The sequence below is a fragment of the Pelobates fuscus genome, chromosome 11 (assembly GCF_036172605.1).
Source record: "Pelobates fuscus isolate aPelFus1 chromosome 11, aPelFus1.pri, whole genome shotgun sequence".
Classification (NCBI taxonomy): Eukaryota; Metazoa; Chordata; class Amphibia; order Anura; family Pelobatidae; genus Pelobates; species Pelobates fuscus.
The window spans coordinates 6,634,084-6,657,563 of record NC_086327.1 but is presented as its reverse complement, the minus strand read 5'-3'; the positions used below and the strand labels follow the sequence as shown (position 1 = coordinate 6,657,563).

The window sequence follows — 23,480 nt, the reverse complement described above, 5'->3', positions numbered from 1 at the left end:
GTTGGGGGGGTCACTGTGATTGATATATTGTATACATGGGGATAATACAGTTAGAATAGGTTTGGGGGGTCACTGTGATTGACACATTGTATACATGGGGATAATACAGTTAGAATGGGTTTGGGGGGGTCACTGTGATTGACACATTGTATACATGGGGAAATACAGTTAGAATGGGTTTGGGGGGTCACTGTGATTGACACATTGTATACATGGGGATAATACAGTTAGAATAGGTTTGGGGGGTCACAGTGATTGATATATTGTATACATGGGGATAATACAGTTAGTAGGTTGGGGGGGTCACTGTGATTGATATATTGTATACATGGGGATAATACAGTTAGAATGGGTTTGGGGGGTCACTGTGATTGATACATTGTATACATGGGGATAATACAGTTAGAATGGGTTTGGGGTCACTGTGATTGATATATTGTATACATGGGGATAATACAGTTAGAATGGGTTTGGGGGTCACTGTGATTGATACATTGTATACATGGGGATAATACAGTTAGAATGGGTTTGGGGGTCACTGTGATTGACACATTGTATACATGGGGATAATACAGTTAGAATGGGTTTGGGGTGCGCTGTGATTGACACATTGTATACATGGGGATAATACAGTTAGAATGGGTTTGGGGTCACTGTGATTGATACATTGTATACATGGGGATAATACAGTTAGAATGGGTTTGGGGGGTCACTGGGATTGACACATTGTATACATGGGGATAATACAGTTAGAATGGGTTTGGGGTCACTGTGATTGATACATTGTATACATGGGGATAATACAGTTAGAATGGGTTTGGGGGGTCACTGGGATTGATACATTGTATACATGGGGATAATACAGTTAGAATGGGTTTGGGGTCACTGTGATTGATACATTGTATACATGGGGATAATACAGTTAGAATGGGTTTGGGGGGTCACTGGGATTGACACATTGTATACATGGGGATAATACAGTTAGAATGGGTTTGGGGTCACTGTGATTGATACATTGTATACATGGGGATAATACAGTTAGAATGGGTTTGGGGGGTCACTGGGATTGATACATTGTATACATGGGGATAATACAGTTAGAATGGGTTTGGGGTCACTGTGATTGATACATTGTATACATGGGGATAATACAGTTAGAATGGGTTTGGGGGGTCACTGGGATTGACACATTGTATACATGGGGATAATACAGTTAGAATGGGTTTGGGGTCACTGTGATTGATACATTGTATACATGGGGATAATACAGTTAGAATGGGTTTGGGGGGTCACTGGGATTGATACATTGTATACATGGGGATAATACAGTTAGAATGGGTTTGGGGTCACTGTGATTGATACATTGTATACATGGGGATAATACAGTTAGAATGGGTTTGGGGGGTCACTGGGATTGACACATTGTATACATGGGGATAATACAGTTAGAATGGGTTTGGGGTCACTGTGATTGACACATTGTATACATGGGGATAATACAGTTAGAATGGGTTTGGGGGTCACTGTGATTGATACATTGTATACATGGGGATAATACAGTTAGAATGGGTTTGGGGGGTCACTGGGATTGATACATTGTATACATGGGGATAATACAGTTAGAATGGGTTTGGGGGGTCACTGGGATTGACACATTGTATACATGGGGATAATACAGTTAGAATGGGTTTGGGGTCACTGTGATTGACACATTGTATACATGGGGATAATACAGTTAGAATGGGTTTGGGGTCACTGTGATTGATATATTGTATACATGGGGATAATACAGTTAGAATGGGTTTGGGGGGTCACTGGGATTGATACATTGTATACATGGGGATAATACAGTTAGAATGGGTTTGGGGTCACTGTGATTGATACATTGTATACATGGGGATAATACAGTTAGAATGGGTTTGGGGGGTCACTGGGATTGACACATTGTATACATGGGGATAATACAGTTAGAATGGGTTTGGGGTCACTGTGATTGACACATTGTATACATGGGGATAATACAGTTAGAATGGGTTTGGGGTCACTGTGATTGACACATTGTATACATGGGGATAATACAGTTAGAATGGGTTTGGGGGGGTCACTGTGATTGATACATTGTATACATGGGGATAATACAGTTAGAATGGGTTTGGGGGGTCACTGGGATTGATACATTGTATACATGGGGATAATACAGTTAGAATGGGTTTGGGGGGTCACTGGGATTGATACATTGTATACATGGGGATAATACAGTTAGAATGGGTTTGGGGTGCGCTGTGATTGATACGTTTTGTTAAGAGCAGTGCGGGCATACTCGGGCACTGATACGAAGTAAATGCAATGTATGGGTTTTTTTTACTGCATATTCCGCCTTTTTTCATATCGATGTTTTAATCTCTCTAGATTTGCTTTGCCCCGCCCCTTAGCCACACCCACTCACAACCACAGAGCTGCCAGCAAAATCCACGAAAATGTCTTGTGCATTAAGGATTGTGGGATGTTAATGCGTCACTTTAGAATGGGGCGAATACTGGCGCACCCATCTGTTTCCCGCTCCCATTTAAGCCATGGAGGAAGAGATACAGGGTTATTTACTAAACAGAGAATTCAAAGTGAATTTAATAGAGTCAAAAGGCCAGAGTAGTCGCACTGGAAGCACAGCCGACTTACAATATTTCCAGTTTGGCTATTTGGACCTTAGCTGAATGAAGCAATGTTTGTGTATATTTATTGCCCCTGCAGTGATTTCACTCCTAAATGACAGTGAATTGAGCAGTGAGATTGCAGGGCCATAATCTATACAGCAAAACTGCTTCATTCAGCTGAAGTTGTCCTGGTGCTGAGAGCACGTTCAGGGGCCCCATGGTCACACTGTAATTGTGCTCCTCTCATGCAGCATCCCGTGTGTGCTGCCTCAAACCAAAAGTATGGAGGCCTGAACCCCCAATCCCTCCACCCAAAGGGCAACTTAACTATAGACTGCAGAGCTGTTTATGTATATAGACTGCAGAGCTTCAGAGCTGTTTATGTATATAAGCTGCAGAGCTTCGGAGCTGTTTATGTATATAGGCTGCAGAGCTTCAGAGCTGTTTATGTATATAGACTGCAGAGCCATTCCTGTATACGCTGCAGAGCCCTTTAACAAAAATAAATAAATAAAACAAATAAATAAATATATTGTTATTTATGTTCGGTTTAGTAAATAAACTGACTGAAGAAATGTTGTTAGTATACATAAAAAGCACGATTCAGATATTTATATTTATATTTGCGACCATATTACTTGTGCAGTCTATGTGGTGTAACATGTGGGTCCCTTGGATGGCTGAGTGTAATGAGAGTTGCTGCATTCCGGATGCTAATTGGAGCAGTTGTTGTGGAGATGGCGGTTTGCTAGTTAGTTGTGGATGAAGCCAGAGGGGTCTGTATGTTGCCTAGCAATGCTGTGCGTGTGATGGCGAGTAATGAGTACATACAGCTGTTTAATCACACATTACAGTAAGTGAGACTCACCGCAGGGACGGCATCCTACTTAGCTCTCTCTAAATCATTTACCATTTCACTTACATGATGTACGCATTCCAGGTATTGTCCTCAGCGTGATAGGTGTGAGAATCTTGGAATGTGCATGAGAACCACTTTCATTTTGACTAAAATGCTGGGGAGGAGTACAAGCTCTGTAGCAATAAGTTGGTGTAGCTTTGTTTTTTCCATGAAAAGCTCTCCATATTTAATCTTCGCTAAGGATCCACACGCACACTGTAATGTTTACTGCATGCACAGCATTCTAGGATTGAACTGCAAACATTGTGAGATACACGCACACTGCTACTGCCTATACACCACCTGGGAGTTCTGTCGCTGGTTCTCTCCAATTCTCATTTTAGTAAACAAACCTCTGTGTGACCATGTTGATGACCCTATAGTATAGAGGAATCTGTGTGACCATGTTGATGACCCTATAGTATAGAGGAATCTGTGTGACCATGTTGATGACCCTATAGTATAGAGGAATCTGTGTGACCATGTTGATGACCCTATAGTATAGAGGAATCTGTGTGACCATGTTGATGACCCTATAGTATAGAGGAATCTGTGTGACCATGTTGATGACCCTATAGTATAGAGGAATCTGTGTGACCATGTTGATGACCCTATAGTATAGAGGAATCTGTGTGACCATGTTGATGACCCTATAGTATAGAGGAATCTGTGTGACCATGTTGATGACCCTATAGTATAGAGGAATCTGTGTGACCATGTTGATGACCCTATAGTATAGAGGAATCTGTGTGACCATGTTGATGACCCTATAGTATAGAGGAATCTGTGTGACCATGTTGATGACCCTATAGTATAGAGGAATCTGTGTGACCATGTTGATGGTCCTATAGTATAGAGGAATCTGTGTGACCATGTTGATGACCCTATAGTATAGAGGAATCTGTGTGACCATGTTGATGACCCTATAGTATAGAGGGATCTGTGTGACCATGTTGATGGCCCTATAGTATAGAGGAATCTGTGTGACCATGTTGATGGTCCTATAGTATAGAGGAATCTGTGTGACCATGTTGATGGTCCTATAGTATAGAGGAATCTGTGTGACCATGTTGATGGTCCTATAGTATAGAGGAATCTGTGTGACCATGTTGATGGTCCTATAGTATAGAGGAATCTGTGTGACCATGTTGATGGTCCTATAGTATAGAGGAATCTGTGTGACCATGTTGATGGTCCTATCGTATAGAGGAATCTGTGTGACCATGTTGATGACCCTATAGTATAGAGGAATCTGTGTGACCATGTTGATGACCCTATAGTATAGAGGAATCTGTGTGACCATGTTGATGACCCTATAGTATAGAGGAATCTGTGTGACCATGTTGATGACCCTATAGTATAGAGGAATCTGTGTGACCATGTTGATGACCCTATAGTATAGAGGAATCTGTGTGACCATGTTGATGGTCCTATAGTATAGAGGAATCTGTGTGACCATGTTGATGACCCTATAGTATAGAGGAATCTGTGTGACCATGTTGATGGTCCTATAGTATAGAGGAATCTGTGTGACCATGTTGATGACCCTATAGTATAGAGGAATCTGTGTGACCATGTTGATGACCCTATAGTATAGAGGAATCTGTGTGACCATGTTGATGGTCCTATAGTATAGAGGAATCTGTGTGACCATGTTGATGGCCCTATAGTATAGAGGAATCTGTGTGACCATGTTGATGGTCCTATAGTATAGAGGAATCTGTGTGACCATGTTGATGACCCTATAGTATAGAGGAATCTGTGTGACCATGTTGATGACCCTATAGTATAGAGGAATCTGTGTGACCATGTTGATGACCCTATAGTATAGAGGAATCTGTGTGACCATGTTGATGGTCCTATAGTATAGAGGAATCTGTGTGACCATGTTGATGACCCTATAGTATAGAGGAATCTGTGTGACCATGTTGATGGCCCTATAGTATAGAGGAATCTGTGTGACCATGTTGATGACCCTATAGTATAGAGGAATCTGTGTGACCATGTTGATGACCCTATAGTATAGAGGAATCTGTGTGACCATGTTCATGGTCCTATAGTATAGAGGAATCTGTGTGACCATGTTGATGGCCCTATAGTATAGAGGGATCTGTGTGACCATGTTGATGGCCCTATAGTATAGAGGAATCTGTGTGACCATGTTGATGACCCTATAGTATAGAGGAATCTGTGTGACCATGTTGATGACCCTATAGTATAGAGGAATCTGTGTGACCATGTTGATGACGCTATAGTATAGAGGAATCTGTGTGACCATGTTGATGGTCCTATAGTATAGAGGAATCTGTGTGACCATGTTGATGTTCCTATAGTATAGAGGAATCTGTGTGACCATGTTGATGACCCTATAGTATAGAGGAATCTGTGTGACCATGTTGATGGTCCTATAGTATAGAGGAATCTGTGTGACCATGTTGATGACCCTATAGTATAGAGGAATCTGTGTGACCATGTTGATGACCCTATAGTATAGAGGAATCTGTGTGACCATGTTGATGGTCCTATAGTATAGAGGAATCTGTGTGACCATGTTGATGACCCTATAGTATAGAGGAATCTGTGTGACCATGTTGATGACCCTATAGTATAGAGGAATCTGTGTGACCATGTTGATGGTCCTATAGTATAGAGGAATCTGTGTGACCATGTTGATGACCCTATAGTATAGAGGAATCTGTGTGACCATGTTGATGACCCTATAGTATAGAGGAATCTGTGTGACCATGTTGATGACCCTATAGTATAGAGGAATCTGTGTGACCATGTTGATGGTCCTATAGTATAGAGGAATCTGTGTGACCATGTTGATGACCCTATAGTATAGAGGAATCTGTATGACCATGTTGATGGCCCTATAGTATAGAGGAATCTGTGTGACCATGTTGATGACCCTATAGTATAGAGGAATCTGTGTGACCATGTTGATGACCCTATAGTATAGAGGAATCTGTGTGACCATGTTCATGGTCCTATAGTATAGAGGAATCTGTGTGACCATGTTGATGGCCCTATAGTATAGAGGGATCTGTGTGACCATGTTGATGGCCCTATAGTATAGAGGAATCTGTGTGACCATGTTGATGACCCTATAGTATAGAGGAATCTGTGTGACCATGTTGATGACCCTATAGTATAGAGGAATCTGTGTGACCATGTTGATGACGCTATAGTATAGAGGAATCTGTGTGACCATGTTGATGACCCTATAGTATAGAGGAATCTGTGTGACCATGTTGATGACCCTATAGTATAGAGGAATCATCTGGAATCTTTTTAATATTGGATACAATTCTCCGTAGCCGTTCAGTATGGCAGCATGACTTTTAGAGGACAATGTAGAATGCGATCGGTGCTGACATGATTCTTACATGATGTGTACTTTAGTAGAACTTTGATTTGGCCCAATTTGTGCCGATTAGCTGATCGTACAAATTTCCGACCTCTAAACTATATAACAAACTATAAGAATCACGTGGGCAGCACACCATACACCATAACAACTGCAGGCAGCTCTAGTAGTTATGATGCCAACTTGCCCTTAGCTCCTTCCCCTAGTTCTGTGTCAAAGTGTTTTCAAATGGTTTGATACCACCTGAGGGTACCTTGTCCATTCTGGCCCTCCACTCAGCATGTTGCTTTAGCAATGTCAGCTCCATATTTGGATGGAATTCATTGACTCAGCGTGGACAACAGTTGGACCATGTTGATATTGCTAATGTGCAGAGATGAACTGGGCCACTGACACCGAAGGGACACTCGGTTTGTGTAAGCCACCGAAAAACACAGAACCAGGGAATGGCTCTATGCAGGCTGTAATGGTTATGGTGTTTAGATTGCCCGTTTAAACAGAGCATTTGTACTTTTTAGAGCAGGTGAAAAACTGCTAATTATTAAATATTTATTACCAAGAATACCCTTATGATTGATTTTGCTGAGCAATTCAAGCTAACTCCGTACTAAAGAAGCTCTGTCTGTCTCTCTCTGTCTGTCTCTCTCTCTGTCTGTCTCTCTCTCTGACCCTAGACCCTCATCTCCCCCACATCCTGATGGAGGAAGGAGACATGACTCCATATAAATATGAACAGTTTCTAAAGGGGAAGAGCGACTTCATTCGAGGGGTCAAAAAAGATCCCAGCTCTGAAAAAAAGGTAGGAGAATAGTGGGGTAAGATAGCAGGAGAGCGCCACCTGCAGGGCAGAGTTATAAATGTGGTCATTGGTAACATTACGATTCGGAAACATTCTACGATCACTATTTATATCAAATATAGGAAACATTGTTTTAGGACAACTTTCAACCCTGACGTATGGAATGGTCACTACACTCATTCACTAAATTCTGTATCATAGTAAATTAATATGCAAATTGCATGTTTTAGGTAAATAGCAAAGCTGGGACTATGTCTGATCCATAGAATAAAACATTTTTGACTAAATGTTGTTTCGTTGAGTGGATTCACAAGTTGCCTGAAGTAATGATGTTAGATCTGTGTCCCTTTATGTGTACCTTTTTGGGGGGATTCTACCTGTGCACTCTGTGTTCCTCTCTACCTGTGCTCTCTCTATAACCCTCTACTTGTGCACTCTGTGTGCCACCTCTACCTGTGCTCTCTCACTGTGCCCCTCTACCTGTGCGCTCTCTGTGCCCCTCTACCTGTGCTCTCTCTCTGTGCCTCTCTACCTGTGCGCTCTCTCACTGTGCCCCTCTGCCTGTGCACTCTCCCTGTGCCCCTCTACCTGTGTGCTCTCTCTATGCCCCTCTACCTGTGTGCTGTCTCTGTGCCCCTCTACCTGTGCACTCTGTGTTCCTCTCTACCTGTGCTCTCTCTATAACCCTCTACTTGTGCACTCTGTGTGCCACCTCTACCTGTGCTCTCTCACTGTGCCCCTCTACCTGTGCGCTCTCTGTGCCCCTCTACCTGTGCTCTCTCTCTGTGCCTCTCTACCTGTGCGCTCTCTCACTGTGCCCCTCTGCCTGTGCACTCTCCTGTGCCCCTCTACCTGTGTGCTCTCTCTATGCCCCTCTACCTGTGTGCTGTCTCTGTGCCCCTCTACCTGTGCACTCTGTGTTCCTCTCTACCTGTGCTCTCTCTATAACCCTCTACTTGTGCACTCTGTGTGCCACCTCTACCTGTGCTCTCTCACTGTGCCCCTCTACCTGTGCGCTCTCTGTGCCCCTCTACCTGTGCTCTCTCTCTGTGCCTCTCTACCTGTGCGCTCTCTCACTGTGCCCCTCTACCTGTGCACTCTCCCTGTGCCCCTCTACCTGTGTGCTCTCTCTATGCCCCTCTACCTGTGTGCTGTCTCTGTGCCCCTCTACCTGTGTGCTGTCTCTGTGCCCCTCTACCTGTGCGCTCTATCTATGCCCCTCTACCTGTGCGCTCTCTATCTATGCCCCTCTACCTGTGTGCTATATCTGTGCCCCTCTACCTTTGTGCTCTCTCTATGCCCCTCTACCTGTGCGCTCTCTCTATGCCCCTCTACCTGTGCGCTCTCTCACTGTGCCCCTTTACCTATGCTCTCTCTCTGTGCCCCTATACCTGTGCGCCTTCTCTATGCCCCTCTACCTGTGCGCTCTCTCACTGTGCCCCTTTACCTGTGCTCTCTCTCTATGCCCCTCTACCTGTGCGTAGGGCCGTCTTTAACATAGATTGGACCCTGGGCAAGCATTTGCTTGGGCCCCCTAGTCCCCTTTGCCCATTAATAACTATCACAGTCACTGTGTCTGAGTGTGGGTCTGACAGTGAGCGTCCCTGTGTTTAAATGTACGTCTCTGTGACCATGTGTATGTTTGTGTCCGGGGCCATATGTGTGTGTGGTAACAGTTTGCAATGTGTTGTATGTGTATGGGGGACTGCCTGTGGTCTTTGTGCACTGTGTTTATGGCGCAGCTATGTTTCATGACTGTGTGCGTATGATGACTGTCTTCAGGGGGTGACTTTGACAGGGAGAGAAAAGGGGTAACTGTGGAAAGGTGAGTGTGACAGGGCCAGAGAGGTGAATACGACAGGAAATGGAGCTCGGTCCGGGGGAATTTTAAAGGGCCACGGGTCCTTGATTAAATTGTTGCAGGCTCAAGGGGCAGCTGCTTTGGGCCCCCCAGGAATAACTGGGCCTGGGGCAGCTGCCCCTTTTGCCCCTTGTTAAAGACGGCCCTGCCTGTGCGCTCTCTCTCTATGCCCCTCTACCTGTGTGCTCTCTCTGTGCCCCTCTACCTGTGTGCTCTCTCTATGCCCCTCTACCTGTGTGCTCTCTCTATGCCCCTCTACCTCTGTGCTCTCTCTATGCCCCTCCACCTGCACACTCTCTCTGTACCCCTCTACCTGCATGCTCTCACTGTGCCCCTCTACCTGTGTGCTCTCTCTATGCCCCTCTACCTGTGTGCTCTCTCTATGCCCCTCTACCTGTGTGCTCTCTCTATGCCCCTCTACCTCTGTGCTCTCTCTATGCCCCTCCACCTGCACACTCTCTCTGTACCCCTCTACCTGCATGCTCTCACTGTGCCCCTCTACCTGTGTGCTCTCTCTATGCCCCTCTACCTGTGTGCTCTCTCTATGCCCCTCTACCTGTGTGCTCTCTCTATGCCCCTCTACCTCTGTGCTCTCTCTATGCCCCTCCACCTGCACACTCTCTCTGTACCCCTCTACCTGCATGCTCTCACTGTGCCCCTCTACCTGCACGCTCTCTCTGTGCCCCTCTACCTGTGCACTCTCCCTGTGCCCCTCTACCTGTGCACTCTCCCTGTGCCCCTCTACCTGTGTGCTCTCTCTATGCCCCTCTACCTGTGCACTCTCCCTATGCTCTCTTACTGTGCCCCTCTACATGCACACTCTCTCTGTGCCCCTCTACCTGCACACTCTCTCTGTGCCCCTCTACCTGCGCTCTCTCTGTCTCTGTGCCCCTCTGTCCTGCAGCAATCACTGTTTGATTATTTTATTATAATTTGCTCCTGACTTTTATTAGCCATTTCTCTGTTTTTTATTGACCTTTCCTTGTAATTTAACCCATTATTGCTCAGTCCTGATAAACATCCTAATGTACCAAACTGTATTTTCTTCTCACACAAGTATCTGATATCTAAACACATCTTGTTCCTTGCTGCTTCAGACAGAGATTATACGAAAGCGTCTGATCAAGGACATCTGTCATAATCCGGTGGTGATGCTGAACTTCTGCCCAAACCTGACGGCAGCACAGACCGGCCTCAGTAAGACCCAGGGCGAATTCATCTTCCTCCTGGACCGCAGTGGGAGCATGAGTGGCGTCAACATCACTAGAGTCCGGGTAATACCAGGGAACTCCCATCATGCTCAGCCAGATTGCTGGCCGGCTTACTAGAGGTTATCTTTTTCTCTCCCCTGATCCGCTGGTATCTGCAGGGTTAATTCTGCGTCCAGCCAGCTCTGCCTGCTCCCCACATATCTGCCTGTAATCAATAGTACTGTGTCCTCCACAGATCCAGCTGTTTCCCTCATTAAGTCATCTGATGTCATCCCATTACCAGGCAGCCCCTCCGCTGTGCGAAACGCGCTCCCCAATCTCTCGGCTGCATCTCCTGCCATCTAAGTAATTGTGCAATTGCAGTCAGTAGGTGTTAACCCCTTAGTAGGGATTTACTAAACCAGCAAACAATGGAGGGACAGAGTGCGTTTTATTCTGTAATAAACAGGGGTCAGCATAGAAGCAATAAATCTGCTACAATAATATCAGAAGATTCTACCAGCGAGAAACCAATTCAATTTACTGGAATTTAATAAATCATGCGGGACAGACTGATAATGGGGGATTTTACTGGAATATACAGACAGACGGACATATAAAGAGCTAAGAACGGAACAATTGCCATGGAAATCAGTGGGTTGTACCTGATTGCTCGACTTAAAGAATGCTGCCCCAGAATCGTTTTGTATAGAGAGGCCCTCAGGGGTTAGACGGCCGCCAGGGGCTAGAAGGGGCCAAGGGGTTAAACGTGGCCCAGGGGTTAGACGGGGCCCATGGGTTAGACAGGGCCCATGGGTTAGACAGGGCCCATGGGTTAGATGTGGCCCAGGGGTTAGACGTGGCCCAGGGGTTAGACGTTGCCCAGGGGTTAGACTGCCGCCAGGGGTTAGACTGCCGCCAGGGGTTAGACGGCCGTCAGGGATTAGACGGCTGCCAGGAGTTAGAAGGGGCCCAGGGGTTAGATTGCTGGCAGGGGTTAGACTGCCGCCAGGGGTTAGAAGGGGCCCAGGGGTTAGATTGCTGGCAGGGGTTAAACGACCGCCAGGGGTTAGACGAGCCCTGGGGATAGACAGCTGCCAGGGGTTAGAAAGGGCCCAGGGGTTAGATGGGGCCCAGGGGTTAGATGGCCGCCAGGCTTAGAAGGGGTCACAAGGGTTAGATGGAGCACAGGGGTTAGACGGATCCCAGGGGTTATGTCAAGCCAGGGGTTAGATAGCTGTCAGTGATTAGACAGGGCACAGGGGTTAGACTGCCGACAGGAGTTAGATGGCTGCCAGGGGTTAGACTGCCGCCAGGGGTTAGACGGAGCGCACATGTTAGACATCTGCCAGGGATTAGATGGGGCCCAGGGTTTAGACTGGGCACAGGGGTTAGATGGCTGCCAGGGGTTAGATGGAGCCCAGAGGTTACACGGGGACCCATGGGTTAGACAGCCGCCAGGGATTAGAAGGGGCCCAGGGGTTAGATAGCCGGTTAGAAAGGGCACAGGGCTTAGAAGGGGTCACAGGGGTTAGACGGATCCCACGGGTTATGTCAAGCCAGGGGCTAGACGGGGCACAGGTTAGACATCTGCCAGGGATTAGATGGGGCCCAGGGTTTAGACTGGGCACAGGGGTTAGATGGGGCCCAGAGGTTACACAGGTACCCATGGGTTAGATAGCCGCCAGGGGTTAGATGGGGCACAGGGCTTAGAAGGGGTCACACGTCACAGGGGTTTGATGTGGCCCAGGGGTTAGACGGGGCACATGGCTTAGAAGGGGTCACACGTCACAGGGGTTTGATGTGGCCCAGGGGTTAGACGGGGCACAGGGCTTAGAAGGGGTCACATGTCACAGGGGTTTGATGTGGCCCAGGGGTTAGACGGCTGTCAGTGATTAGACAGGGCACAGGGTTTAGACTGCCGCCAGGGGTTAGATGGGGCCCAGAGGTTAGATGGCTGCCAGGGGTTAGACTGCCGCCAGGGGTTAGACGGAGCGCACAGGTTAGACATCTGCCAGGGGTTAGATGGGGCCCAGGGGTTAGACTGGGCACAGGGGTTAGACTGGGCACAGGGGTTAGATGGCTGCCAGGGGTTAGATGGAGCCCAGAGGTTACACGGGGACCCATGGGTTAGACAGCCGCCAGGGATTAGAAGGGGCCCAGGGGTTAGATAGCCGGTTAGAAAGGGCACAGGGCACAGGGATTTTTTATTAGTCTAGTTGTGGGCACTGGTAGTCTTGACTTTTTCTAGTAAAAGACAACGGTAGACTAGCAGGAGTTATTGGGAGTGTTTGTTAGATAGCAGGAGGCACTGGGAGTGTTTTGAGATAGCAGGCGGCACTATGAGTGTTTGTTAACAGGAGGCACTGGGAGTGTATGTCAGATAGCAGGAGGCAATGGGGGTGTTTCCAGATAGCAGGAGGCACTATGAGTGTTTGTCAGATAGTAGTAGACACTGGCAGTTCTTCTCAGATAGCAGGAGGCACTGGGAGAGTTTGTTAGATAGCAGGAGGCACCAGGCGAGTTTGCTAGTTAGCATGAGGCACCGGTAGTGTTTGTCAGACAGCAGGAGGCTCAGGTAATGCTTGGAGTGCTTGTTAGAAAGCAGGACACAACAGTGTTTGTTAAATAGCAGGAGGAGGATATGAGCATCTTTGGTTGTCTACTGGATAACCTCTCCTATTTGGCTCTGTATGTTTGCCAGGGTATTTAATGTATCATAGGTGTTGTTGGGGGGTGGGGAGGGGAGGGGGTTGGGTGTTGGGTGTTGAGGCCCTGGATGTGGGACTCATTAGCCTGAGATTTCTATGTTATCAGACAGCTGCGTCTCAATGCAGGCAGCTGATATAAAAAGAAAGTTCACTATTATAGTGCCCCCAGAGGGTGTTTAGGGGTGGCTCACCACTCTGTTACTTAGGTAGTGTGACATAATTGCATTGAATACCTGGCTATGCAGGGAGGTTCATTGAATCCTGGAAAGCATATCAGCACATGGTTTGTGGGTCGAGATGTCGGGATATGTCAGGATATATCAAGATATGTCGGGATATGTCGGAATATGGCAGGCTATAGCAGGGTATGTCGGGATATGTAAAAATATGTCATGGTATGTCGGGATATGCCAGGTAATGTCAAGATATGTCGGGATATGTCGGGATATGTCAGGATATGTCAGGATATGTCAGGATATGTCAGTTTTATGTCAAGATATGTTAGGATATGTCGGGATATGTCAGAATATATCAAAAATATGTCTGTATATGTCGGAATATGGCAGGCTATAGCAGGGTATGTCAGGATATGTCAAAATATGTCATGGTATGTCAGAATATGTCAGTTTTATGTCAAGATATGTCAGAATATATCAAAATATGTCGGGATATGGCAGGATATGTTGGGATAGGTCAAGATATGTCAGGATATGTCAGAATATGTCAGTTTTATGTCAAGATATGCCAGGGTATGTCAGGATATGTCTGTATATGTTGGAATGAGGCAGGCTATGACAGGACATGGCAGGATATGTTGCGATATTTCAGGATATGTCAATATATGGTAGGATATGTCAAAATATGTCAGGATATATCAGGATATGGCAGTATGTGGGGGGATATGTCAGGATATGGCAGTATATCTAGCATTATCCCTAATATATACCTATGGTGACCCAGCACAGCTTTGTCTTAATAACATTGGATCTAAAAATGCTTGTAGTTTATTTCTCTCTGATTATGTTTTCTACATTATGAAATATGAGCTTTGCCCAGTTAATTCCAGAGCAGCGATCAGAAAGCTTGTAATTAAATACTGCTCGGTGGACATTTTCTGAGAATTCCTTTTGCCAGCGTTAGGGCGTAATAATTTTATACCAACAGGAATCACGTAACGTATGAAGAAACACAGGCCACAGGTAGTCCATCTGTCTGGGTTTATCTAAAGAGCAGGAAAGAAAATTTTTGTTTATTTAATTATAACCTTGAGATAACCTGGGATAGTAACTGTGACAAACGCCGCTTTCCACAGATGTTTGCCACAGACTCCTGGAGGAGTGTGCAAGCTGGCCTCCTGCCCACCGACTATGGGCCAGGTCAGTGACTGTAAAGACCAATATTTTATTCCCCCTGGTTCCCCTGGTTCGGCACTTTCCATTCGTGCGCATAGAACCGAACACTAGCTCCCTGACAGCTGTTTGCATGGCCAAAAACGTGAATAGACTTCAGGGCCGCGAATGCCCTGGAACTATTTTCGGTCGGTCCCCAGTGGCACTTAGCCACGATTCTATGGAACTATTTTCGGCTAGGGGACTGTGCGGTTACCGGTCAACCTGGTCCTGCGTTTTTTGGAGGGAAGGTGCCTGAGACTATGGGGATCAAATGCTGCTTATGATCCAGGCGGAACACCCTGTAGTTCGTCCGCTGGAGCCCCGGAAAGTTGACCAGCATAAGCACCAAATGCTCTGGAACTGTTTTGGGCATAGGACCACGTGTGCGGCCGGTCAGAACTTGAATACGGTGGCGATTCCCCTGGGAGATAATTGAATTAAGGTCCTTTAGACTCAATTATCTCTCAGCTGCAGGAATTAAGGGAAGGAGTTTACATATGAACCTGAAGGGAGACTGTGTATTGTGGGTATGTTCTACATAATGTAATTATTGCTGTGCATTGTGTATAAAAGGAGGCCAGATTAAACGTATTCCAGTTTGTACTTCCAGAACTATGTGTCGTCTGGTTACTTGGAGGGGAAAGGGCTAATCACTAATCACTGTTCCAGTGTGGAGGATTCAACGGGGAAAGTCCTTGTAAAGACTAGAGCTCCCAGTACTGAGTGTCGTCCAGTGCCTGTGGGTGGATAGGGAGAGTTCCCCATTCAGCTCCAGGAGGGAGCAGTTCCAAGACCCCAGTCAAGCCACGGTGACTGTGGGCAGAAGTGCTGTGGTTTGTCCCCTGTTCGAGCTAGGAAGCGGTCCTTGGCAGAGGTACCCAGCTAGGGGTAAAGGGAGCTCCGATACAAAGATGGAGAGAGTGGGGAGAGCTGGGGTAATGATGGGGAGAGTGGGGGGGGGGGGGGGGAGCTGGGATAAAGATGGAGAGAGTGGGGAGAGCTGGGATAAAGATGGAGAGAGTGGGGGAGAGCTGGGATAAAGATGGAGAGAGTGGGGGGGAGCTGGGATAAAGATAGAGAGAGTGGGGGAGAGCTGGGATAAAGATGGAGAGAGTGGGGGAGAGCTGGGATAAAGATGGAGAGAGTGGGGGGGGGCTGGGATAAAGATAGAGAGAGTGGGGGAGAGCTGGGATAAAGATGGAGAGAGTGGGGGAGAGCTGGGATAAAGATGGAGAGAGTGGGGGGAGCTGGGATAAAGATGGAGAGATTGGGGGGAGCTGGGATAAAGATGGAGAGATTGGGGGGAGCTGGGATAAAGATGGAGAGATTGGGGGAGCTGGGATAAAGATGGAGAGAGTGGGGGGAGGTAGGATAAAGATGGAGAGATTGGGGGGAGCTAGGATAAAGATGGAGAGATTGGGGGGAGCTGGGATAAAGATGGAGAGATTGGGAGAGCTGGGATAAAGATGGAGAGATTGGGGAGAGCTGGGATAAAGATGGAGAGATTGGGGGAGCTGGGATAAAGATGGAGAGATTGGGGGAGCTGGGATAAAGATGGAGAGAGTGGGGGGAGCTGGGATAAAGATGGAGAGATTGGGGAGAGCTGGGATAAAGATGGAGAGATTGGGGGGAGCTAGGATAAAGATGGAGAGATTGGGAGAGCTGGGATAAAGATGGAGAGATTGGGGAGAGCTGGGATAAAGATGGAGAGATTGGGGGGAGCTAGGATAAAGATGGAGAGATTGGGAGAGCTGGGATAAAGATGGAGAGATTGGGGAGAGCTGGGATAAAGATGGAGAGATTGGGGGGAGCTGGGATAAAGATGGAGAGATTGGGGGAGCTGGGATAAAGATGGAGAGATTGGGGGAGATGGGATAAAGATGGAGAGATTGGGGGGAGCTGGGATAAAGATGGAGAGATTGGGGGGAGCTGGGATAAAGATGGAGAGAGTGGGGGAGCTGGGATAAAGATGGAGAGATTGGGGGGAGCTGGGATAAAGATGGAGAGAGTGGGGGGAGCTAGGATAAAGATGGAGAGATTGGGGGGAGCTGGGATAAAGATGGAGAGATTGGGGGGAGCTGGGATAAAGATGGAGAGATTGGGGGAGCTGGGATAAAGATGGAGAGATTGGGGGAATGGGATAAAGATGGAGAGATTGGGGGGAGCTGGGATAAAGATGGAGAGATTGGGGGGAGCTGGGATAAAGATGGAGAGAGTGGGGGAGCTGGGATAAAGATGGAGAGATTGGGGGGAGCTGGGATAAAGATGGAGAGAGTGGGGGAGCTGGGATAAAGATGGAGAGATTGGGGGGAGCTGGGATAAAGATGGAGAGAGTGGGGGGAGCTAGGATAAAGATGGAGAGATTGGGGGGAGCTAGGATAAAGATGGAGAGATTGGGGGGAGCTGGGATAAAGATGGAGAGATTGGGGGAGCTGGGATAAAGATGGAGAGATTGGGGGGAGCTGGGATAAAGATGGAGAGATTGGGGGGAATTGGATAAAGATGGAGAGATTGGGGGGAGCTGGGATAAAGATGGAGAGATTGGGGGGAGCTGGGATAAAGATGGAGAGAGTGGGGGAGAGCTGGGATAAAGATGGAGAGAGTGGGGGAGAGCTGGGATAAAGATGGAGAGAGTGGGGGGGAGCTGGGATAAAGATGGAAAGAGTGGGGGGAGCTGGGATAAAGATGGAAAGAGTGGGGGGAGCTGGGATAAAGATGGAGAGAGTGGGGGAGCTGGGATAAAGATGGAGAGATTGGGGGGAGCTGGGATAAAGATGGAGAGAGTGGGGGGAGCTAGGATAAAGATGGAGAGATTGGGGGGAGCTGGGATAAAGATGGAGAGATTGGGGGGAGCTTGGATAAAGATGGAGAGATTGGGGGGAGCTGGGATAAAGATGGAGAGATTGGGGGGAGCTGGGACAAAGATGGAGAGATTGGGGGGAGCTAGGATAAAGATGGAGAGATTGGGGGGAGCTGGGATAAAGATGGAGAGATTGGGGGGAGCTGGGATAAAGATGGAGAGATTGGGGGGAGCTGGGATAAAGATGGAGAGATTGGGGGGAGCTGGGATAAAGATGGAGAGACTGGGGGAAGCTAGGATAAAGATGGAGAGAGTGGGGGAGCTGGGATAAAGATGGAGAGAGTGGGGGGAGCTGGGATAAAGATGGAGAGAGTGGGGGGAGCTGGGATAAAGATGGAGAGATTGGGGGGAGCTGGGATAAAGATGGAGAGATTGGGGGAGCTTGGATAAAGATGGAGAGATTGGGGGAGCTGGGATAAAGATGGAGAGAGTGGGGGGAGCTGGGATAAAGATGGAGAGAGTGGGGGGGAGCTGGGATAAAGATGAAGAGAGTGGGGGGAGCTGGGATAAAGATGGAGAGAGTGGGGGGGGGGGGGAGTAAAATAAAAGATTGTTGCATGAAGCTATTATATCGTGCCAGCTTGTACCCCTCAGCCCCAGGTATTTCCTACCTCCCTTTCTAGATGCAGTATCTATCTGTGTAGTTTTTTAGAATGTGTAAAGTATAATTAACACCCATTGAATGTTCTGCGTTCGCTGCTGGAGCTGTCTCTGGTGCTGAATCGGATAATGAGAAAATAGGAGGTGTGTGGCTTTTAATGAAAACTAGAGACTTAACTCTTACACAGCCAGAGTGCCTTGGTCACCGGGTTACCATCACCGACTCGAGAGTTAAAATGAAATTTCAGGGAGCTCGAGGGGTCTCTCAGATCATGGTCCATCCATACAGTAACATTGAAGGATTCAAACTTCAAATATTGCCTTTTACATCTTATATTGAGTTATTAGATAGATATGTTAAATTGATTGGGGTACGTTATAGTACTAGTAGTTGGGGTGTAGTATATTACTAGTAGTTGGGGTGCAGTATATTAGTAGTAGTTGGGGTGCAGTATATTACTAGTAGTTGGGGTGCAGTATATTACTAGTAGTTGGGGTGCAGTATATTAGTAGTAGTTGGGGTGTAGTATATTACTAGTAGTTGGGGTGCATTATATTACTAGTAGTTGGGGTGCAGTATGTTACTAGTAGTTGGGGTGCATTATATTACTTGTAGTTGGGGTGCATTATATTACTAGTAGTTGGGGTGCAGTATGTTACTAGTAGTTGGGGTGCATTATATTACTTGTAGTTGGGGTGCATTATGTTACTAGTAGTTGGGGTGCAGTATATTACTAGTAGTTGGGGTGCAGTATATTAGTAGTAGTTGGGGTGTAGTATATTACTAGTAGTTGGGGTGCATTATATTACTAGTAGTTGGGGTGCAGTATGTTACTAGTAGTTGGGGTGCATTATATTACTTGTAGTTGGGGTGCATTATATTACTAGTAGTTGGGGTGCAGTATATTACTAGTAGTTGGGGTGCAGTATATTAGTAGTAGTTGGGGTGTAGTATATTACTAGTAGTTGGGGTGCATTATATTACTAGTAGTTGGGGTGTTTTATATTACTAGTAGTTGGGGTGCATTATATTACTAGTAGTTGGGGTGCAGTATGTTACTAGTAGTTGGGGTGCATTATATTACTAGTAGTTGGGGTGCAGTATGTTACTAGTAGTTGGGGTGCATTATATTACTTGTAGTTGGGGTGCATTATATTACTAGTAGTTGGGGTGCATTATATTACTAGTAGTTGGGGTGCAGTATGTTACTAGTAGTTGGGGTGCAGTATGTTACTAGTAGTTGGGGTGCATTATATTACTAGTAGTTGGGGCGCAGTATGTTACTAGTAGTTGGGGTGCAATATATTACTAGAAGTTGGGGTGCAGTATATTACTAGTAGTTGGGGTGCAGTATATTACTAGTAGTTGGGGTGTAGTATATTACTAGTAGTTGGGGTGCATTATATTACTAGTAGTTGGGGTGCATTATATTACTAGTAGTTGGGGTGCAGTATATTACTTGTAGTTGGGGTGCATTATATTACTAGTAGTTGGGGTGCATTATATTACTAGTAGTTGGGGTGCATTATATTACTAGTAGTTGGGGTGCAGTATGTTACTAGTAGTTGGGGTGCATTATATTACTAGTAGTTGGGGTGCATTATATTTCTAGTAGTTGGGGCGCAGTATGTTACTAGTAGTTGGGGTGCAATATATTACTAGAAGTTGGGGTGCAGTATATTACTAGTAGTTGGGGTGCAGTATATTAGTAGTTGGAGTGTAGTATATTACTAGTAGTTGGGGTGCATTATATTACTAGTAGTTGGGGTGCATTATATTACTAGTAGTTGGGGTGCAGTATGTTACTAGTAGTTGGGGTGCATTATATTACTAGTAGTTGGGGTGCAGTATGTTACTAGTAGTTGGGGTGCAGTATGTTACTAGTAGTTGGGGTGCATTATATTACTAGTAGTTGGGGTGCATTATATTACTAGTAGTTGGGGTGCAGTATATTACTAGTAGTTGGGGTGCAGTATATTACTAGTAGTTGGGGTGTAGTATATTACTAGTAGTTGGGGTGCAGTATATTAGTAGTAGTTGGGGTACATTATATTACCAGTAGTTGGGGTGCAGTATATTACTAGTAGTTGGGGTGCATTATATTACTAGTAGTTGGGGTGCAGTATATTACTAGTAGTTGGGGTGTAGTATATTACTAGTAGTTGGGGTGCATTATATTAATAGTAGTTGGGGTGCATTATATTACTAGTAGTTGGGGTGCAGTATATTACTAGTAGTTGGGGGTGCATTATATTACTAGTAGTTGGGGTGCAGTATATTAGTAGTAGTTGGGGTGCAGTATATTAGTAGTAGTTGGGGTGCAGTATATTACTAGTAGCTGGGGTGCAGTATATTACTAGTAGTTGGGGTGCAGTATATTACTAGTAGTTGGGGTGCAGTATATTACTAGTAGTTGGGATGCAGTATATTACTAGTAGTTGTGGTGCATTATATTACTAGTAGTTGGGGTGCATTATATTACTAGTAGTTGGGGTGCAGTATGTTACTAAGAGTTTAAATACATGATATTACTAGTAGTTGGGGTGCATTATGTTACTAGTAGTTGGGGTGCAGTATATTACTAGTAGATGGGGTGCATTATATTACTAGTAGTTGGGGTGCAGTATATTACTAGTAGTTGGGGTGCAGTATATTACTAGTAGTTGGGGTGCAGTATATTACCAGTAGTTGGGGTGCAGTATATTACCAGTAGTTGGGGTGCAGTATATTACTAGTAGTTGGGGTGCATTATATTACTAGCAGTTGGGGTGCAGTATATTACTAGTAGTTGGGGTGCAGTATATTACTAGTAGTTGGGGTGCATTATATTACTAGTAGTTGGGGTACATTATATTACTAGTAGTTGGGGTGCATTATATTACTAGTAGTTGGGGTGCAGTATGTTACTAGTAGTTGGGGTGCATTATGTTACTAGTAGTTGGGGTGCATTATATGACTAGTTGTTGGGGTGCATAATATTACTAGTTGTTGGGGTGCATAATATTACCAGTAGTTGAGGTGCATTATATTACTAGTAGTTGGGGTGCAGTATATTACTAGTAGTTGGGGTGCAGTATATTACTAGTAGTTGGGGTGCAGTATGTTACTAGTTGTTGGGGTGCATAATATTACTAGTTGTTGGGGTGCATAATATTACTTGTAGTTGGGGTGCATTATATTACTAGTAGTTGGGGTGCAGTATATTACTAGTAGTTGGGGTGCAGTATGTTACTAGTTGTTGGGGTGCATTATATTACTAGTAGTTGGGGTGCAGTATATTACTAGTAGTTGGGGTGCATAATATTACTAGTAGTTGAGGTGCAGTATATTACTAGTAGTTGGGGTGCAGTATGTTACTAGTAGTTGGGGTGCATTATATTACTAGTAGTTGGGGTGCATTATATTACTAGTTGTTGGGGTGCATAATATTACTAGTAGTTGGGGTGCAGTATATTACTAGTAGTTGGGGTGCAGTATATTAGTAGTAGTTGGGGTGCAGTATATTACTAGTAGTTGGGGTGCAGTATATTACTAGTAGTTGGGGTGCAGTATATAACTAGTAGTTGGGATGCAGTATATTAGTAGTAGTTGGGGTGTAGTATATTACTAGTAGTTGGGGTGCATTATATTACTAGTAGTTGGGGTGCATTATATTACTAGTAGTTGGGGTGCAGTATATTAGTAGTAGTTTGGGTGCATTATATTACTAGTAGTTGGGGTGCAGTATATTACTAGTAGTTGGGGTGCAGTATATTACTAGTAGTTGGGGTGCAGTATGTTACTAAGAGTTTAAATACATGATATTACTAGTAGTTGGGGTGCATTATGTTACTAGTAGTTGGGGTGCAGTATATTCCTAGTAGATGGGGTGCATTATATTACTAGTAGTTGGGGTGCAGTATATTACTAGTAGTTGGGGTGCATTATATTACTAGTAGTTGGGGTGCAGTATGTTACTAAGAGTTTAAATACATTATATTACTAGTAGTTGGGGTGCATTATATTACTAGTTGTTGGGGTGCATAATATTACTAGTAGTTGGGGTGCAGTATATTACTAGTAGTTGGGGTGCAGTATATTAGTAGTAGTTGGGGTGCAGTATATTACTAGTAGTTGGGGTGCAGTATATTACTAGTAGTTGGGGTGCAGTATATAACTAGTAGTTGGGGTGCAGTATATTACTAGTAGTTGGGGTGCAGTATATAACTAGTAGTTGGGGTGCAGTATATTACTAGTAGTTGGGGTGCAGTATATTAGTAGTAGTTGGGGTGTAGTATATTACTAGTAGTTGGGGTGCAGTATATTACTAGTAGTTGGGGTGCATTATGTTACTAGTAGTTGGGGTGCAGTATATTACTAGTAGTTGGGGTGTAGTATATTACTAGTAGTTGGGGTGCATTATGTTACTAGTAGTTGGGGTGCAGTATATTCCTAGTAGATGGGGTGCATTATATTACTAGTAGTTGGGGTGCAGTATATTACTAGTAGTTGGGGTGCATTATATTACTAGTAGTTGGGGTGCAGTATGTTACTAAGAGTTTAAATACATTATATTACTAGTAGTTGGGGTGCATTATATTACTAGTTGTTGGGGTGCATAATATTACTAGTAGTTGGGGTGCAGTATATTACTAGTAGTTGGGGTGCAGTATATTAGTAGTAGTTGGGGTGCAGTATATTACTAGTAGTTGGGGTGCAGTATATTACTAGTAGTTGGGGTGCAGTATATAACTAGTAGTTGGGGTGCAGTATATTACTAGTAGTTGGGGTGCAGTATATAACTAGTAGTTGGGGTGCAGTATATTACTAGTAGTTGGGGTGCAGTATATTAGTAGTAGTTGGGGTGTAGTATATTACTAGTAGTTGGGGTGCAGTATATTAGTAGTAGTTGGGGTGTAGTATATTACTAGTAGTTGGGGTGCATTATATTACTAGTAGTTGGGGTGCAGTATATTAGTAGTAGTTTGGGTGCATTATATTACTAGTAGTTGGGGTGCAGTATATTACTAGTAGTTGGGGTGCAGTATGTTACTAAGAGTTTAAATACATGATATTACTAGTAGTTGGGGTGCATTATGTTACTAGTAGTTGGGGTGCAGTATATTCCTAGTAGATGGGGTGCATTATATTACTAGTAGTTGGGGTGCA

The 23,480-nt window shown here is 45.3% G+C and overlaps 1 protein-coding gene across 1 annotated transcript in view; it reads left to right on the top strand.

The window, feature by feature from the left end:
* The window catches only part of VWA5B1 (von Willebrand factor A domain containing 5B1), a 152,263-nt gene that overhangs the window by 90,515 nt on the left and 38,268 nt on the right, over window positions 1-23,480 (top strand). The window contains exons 7-8 of the mRNA XM_063437221.1: window positions 7,594-7,718; window positions 10,677-10,853. Of these exons, the coding sequence (XP_063293291.1) occupies window positions 7,594-7,718; window positions 10,677-10,853 (302 nt within the window). The remainder of the gene's footprint in view (window positions 1-7,593; window positions 7,719-10,676; window positions 10,854-23,480) is intronic.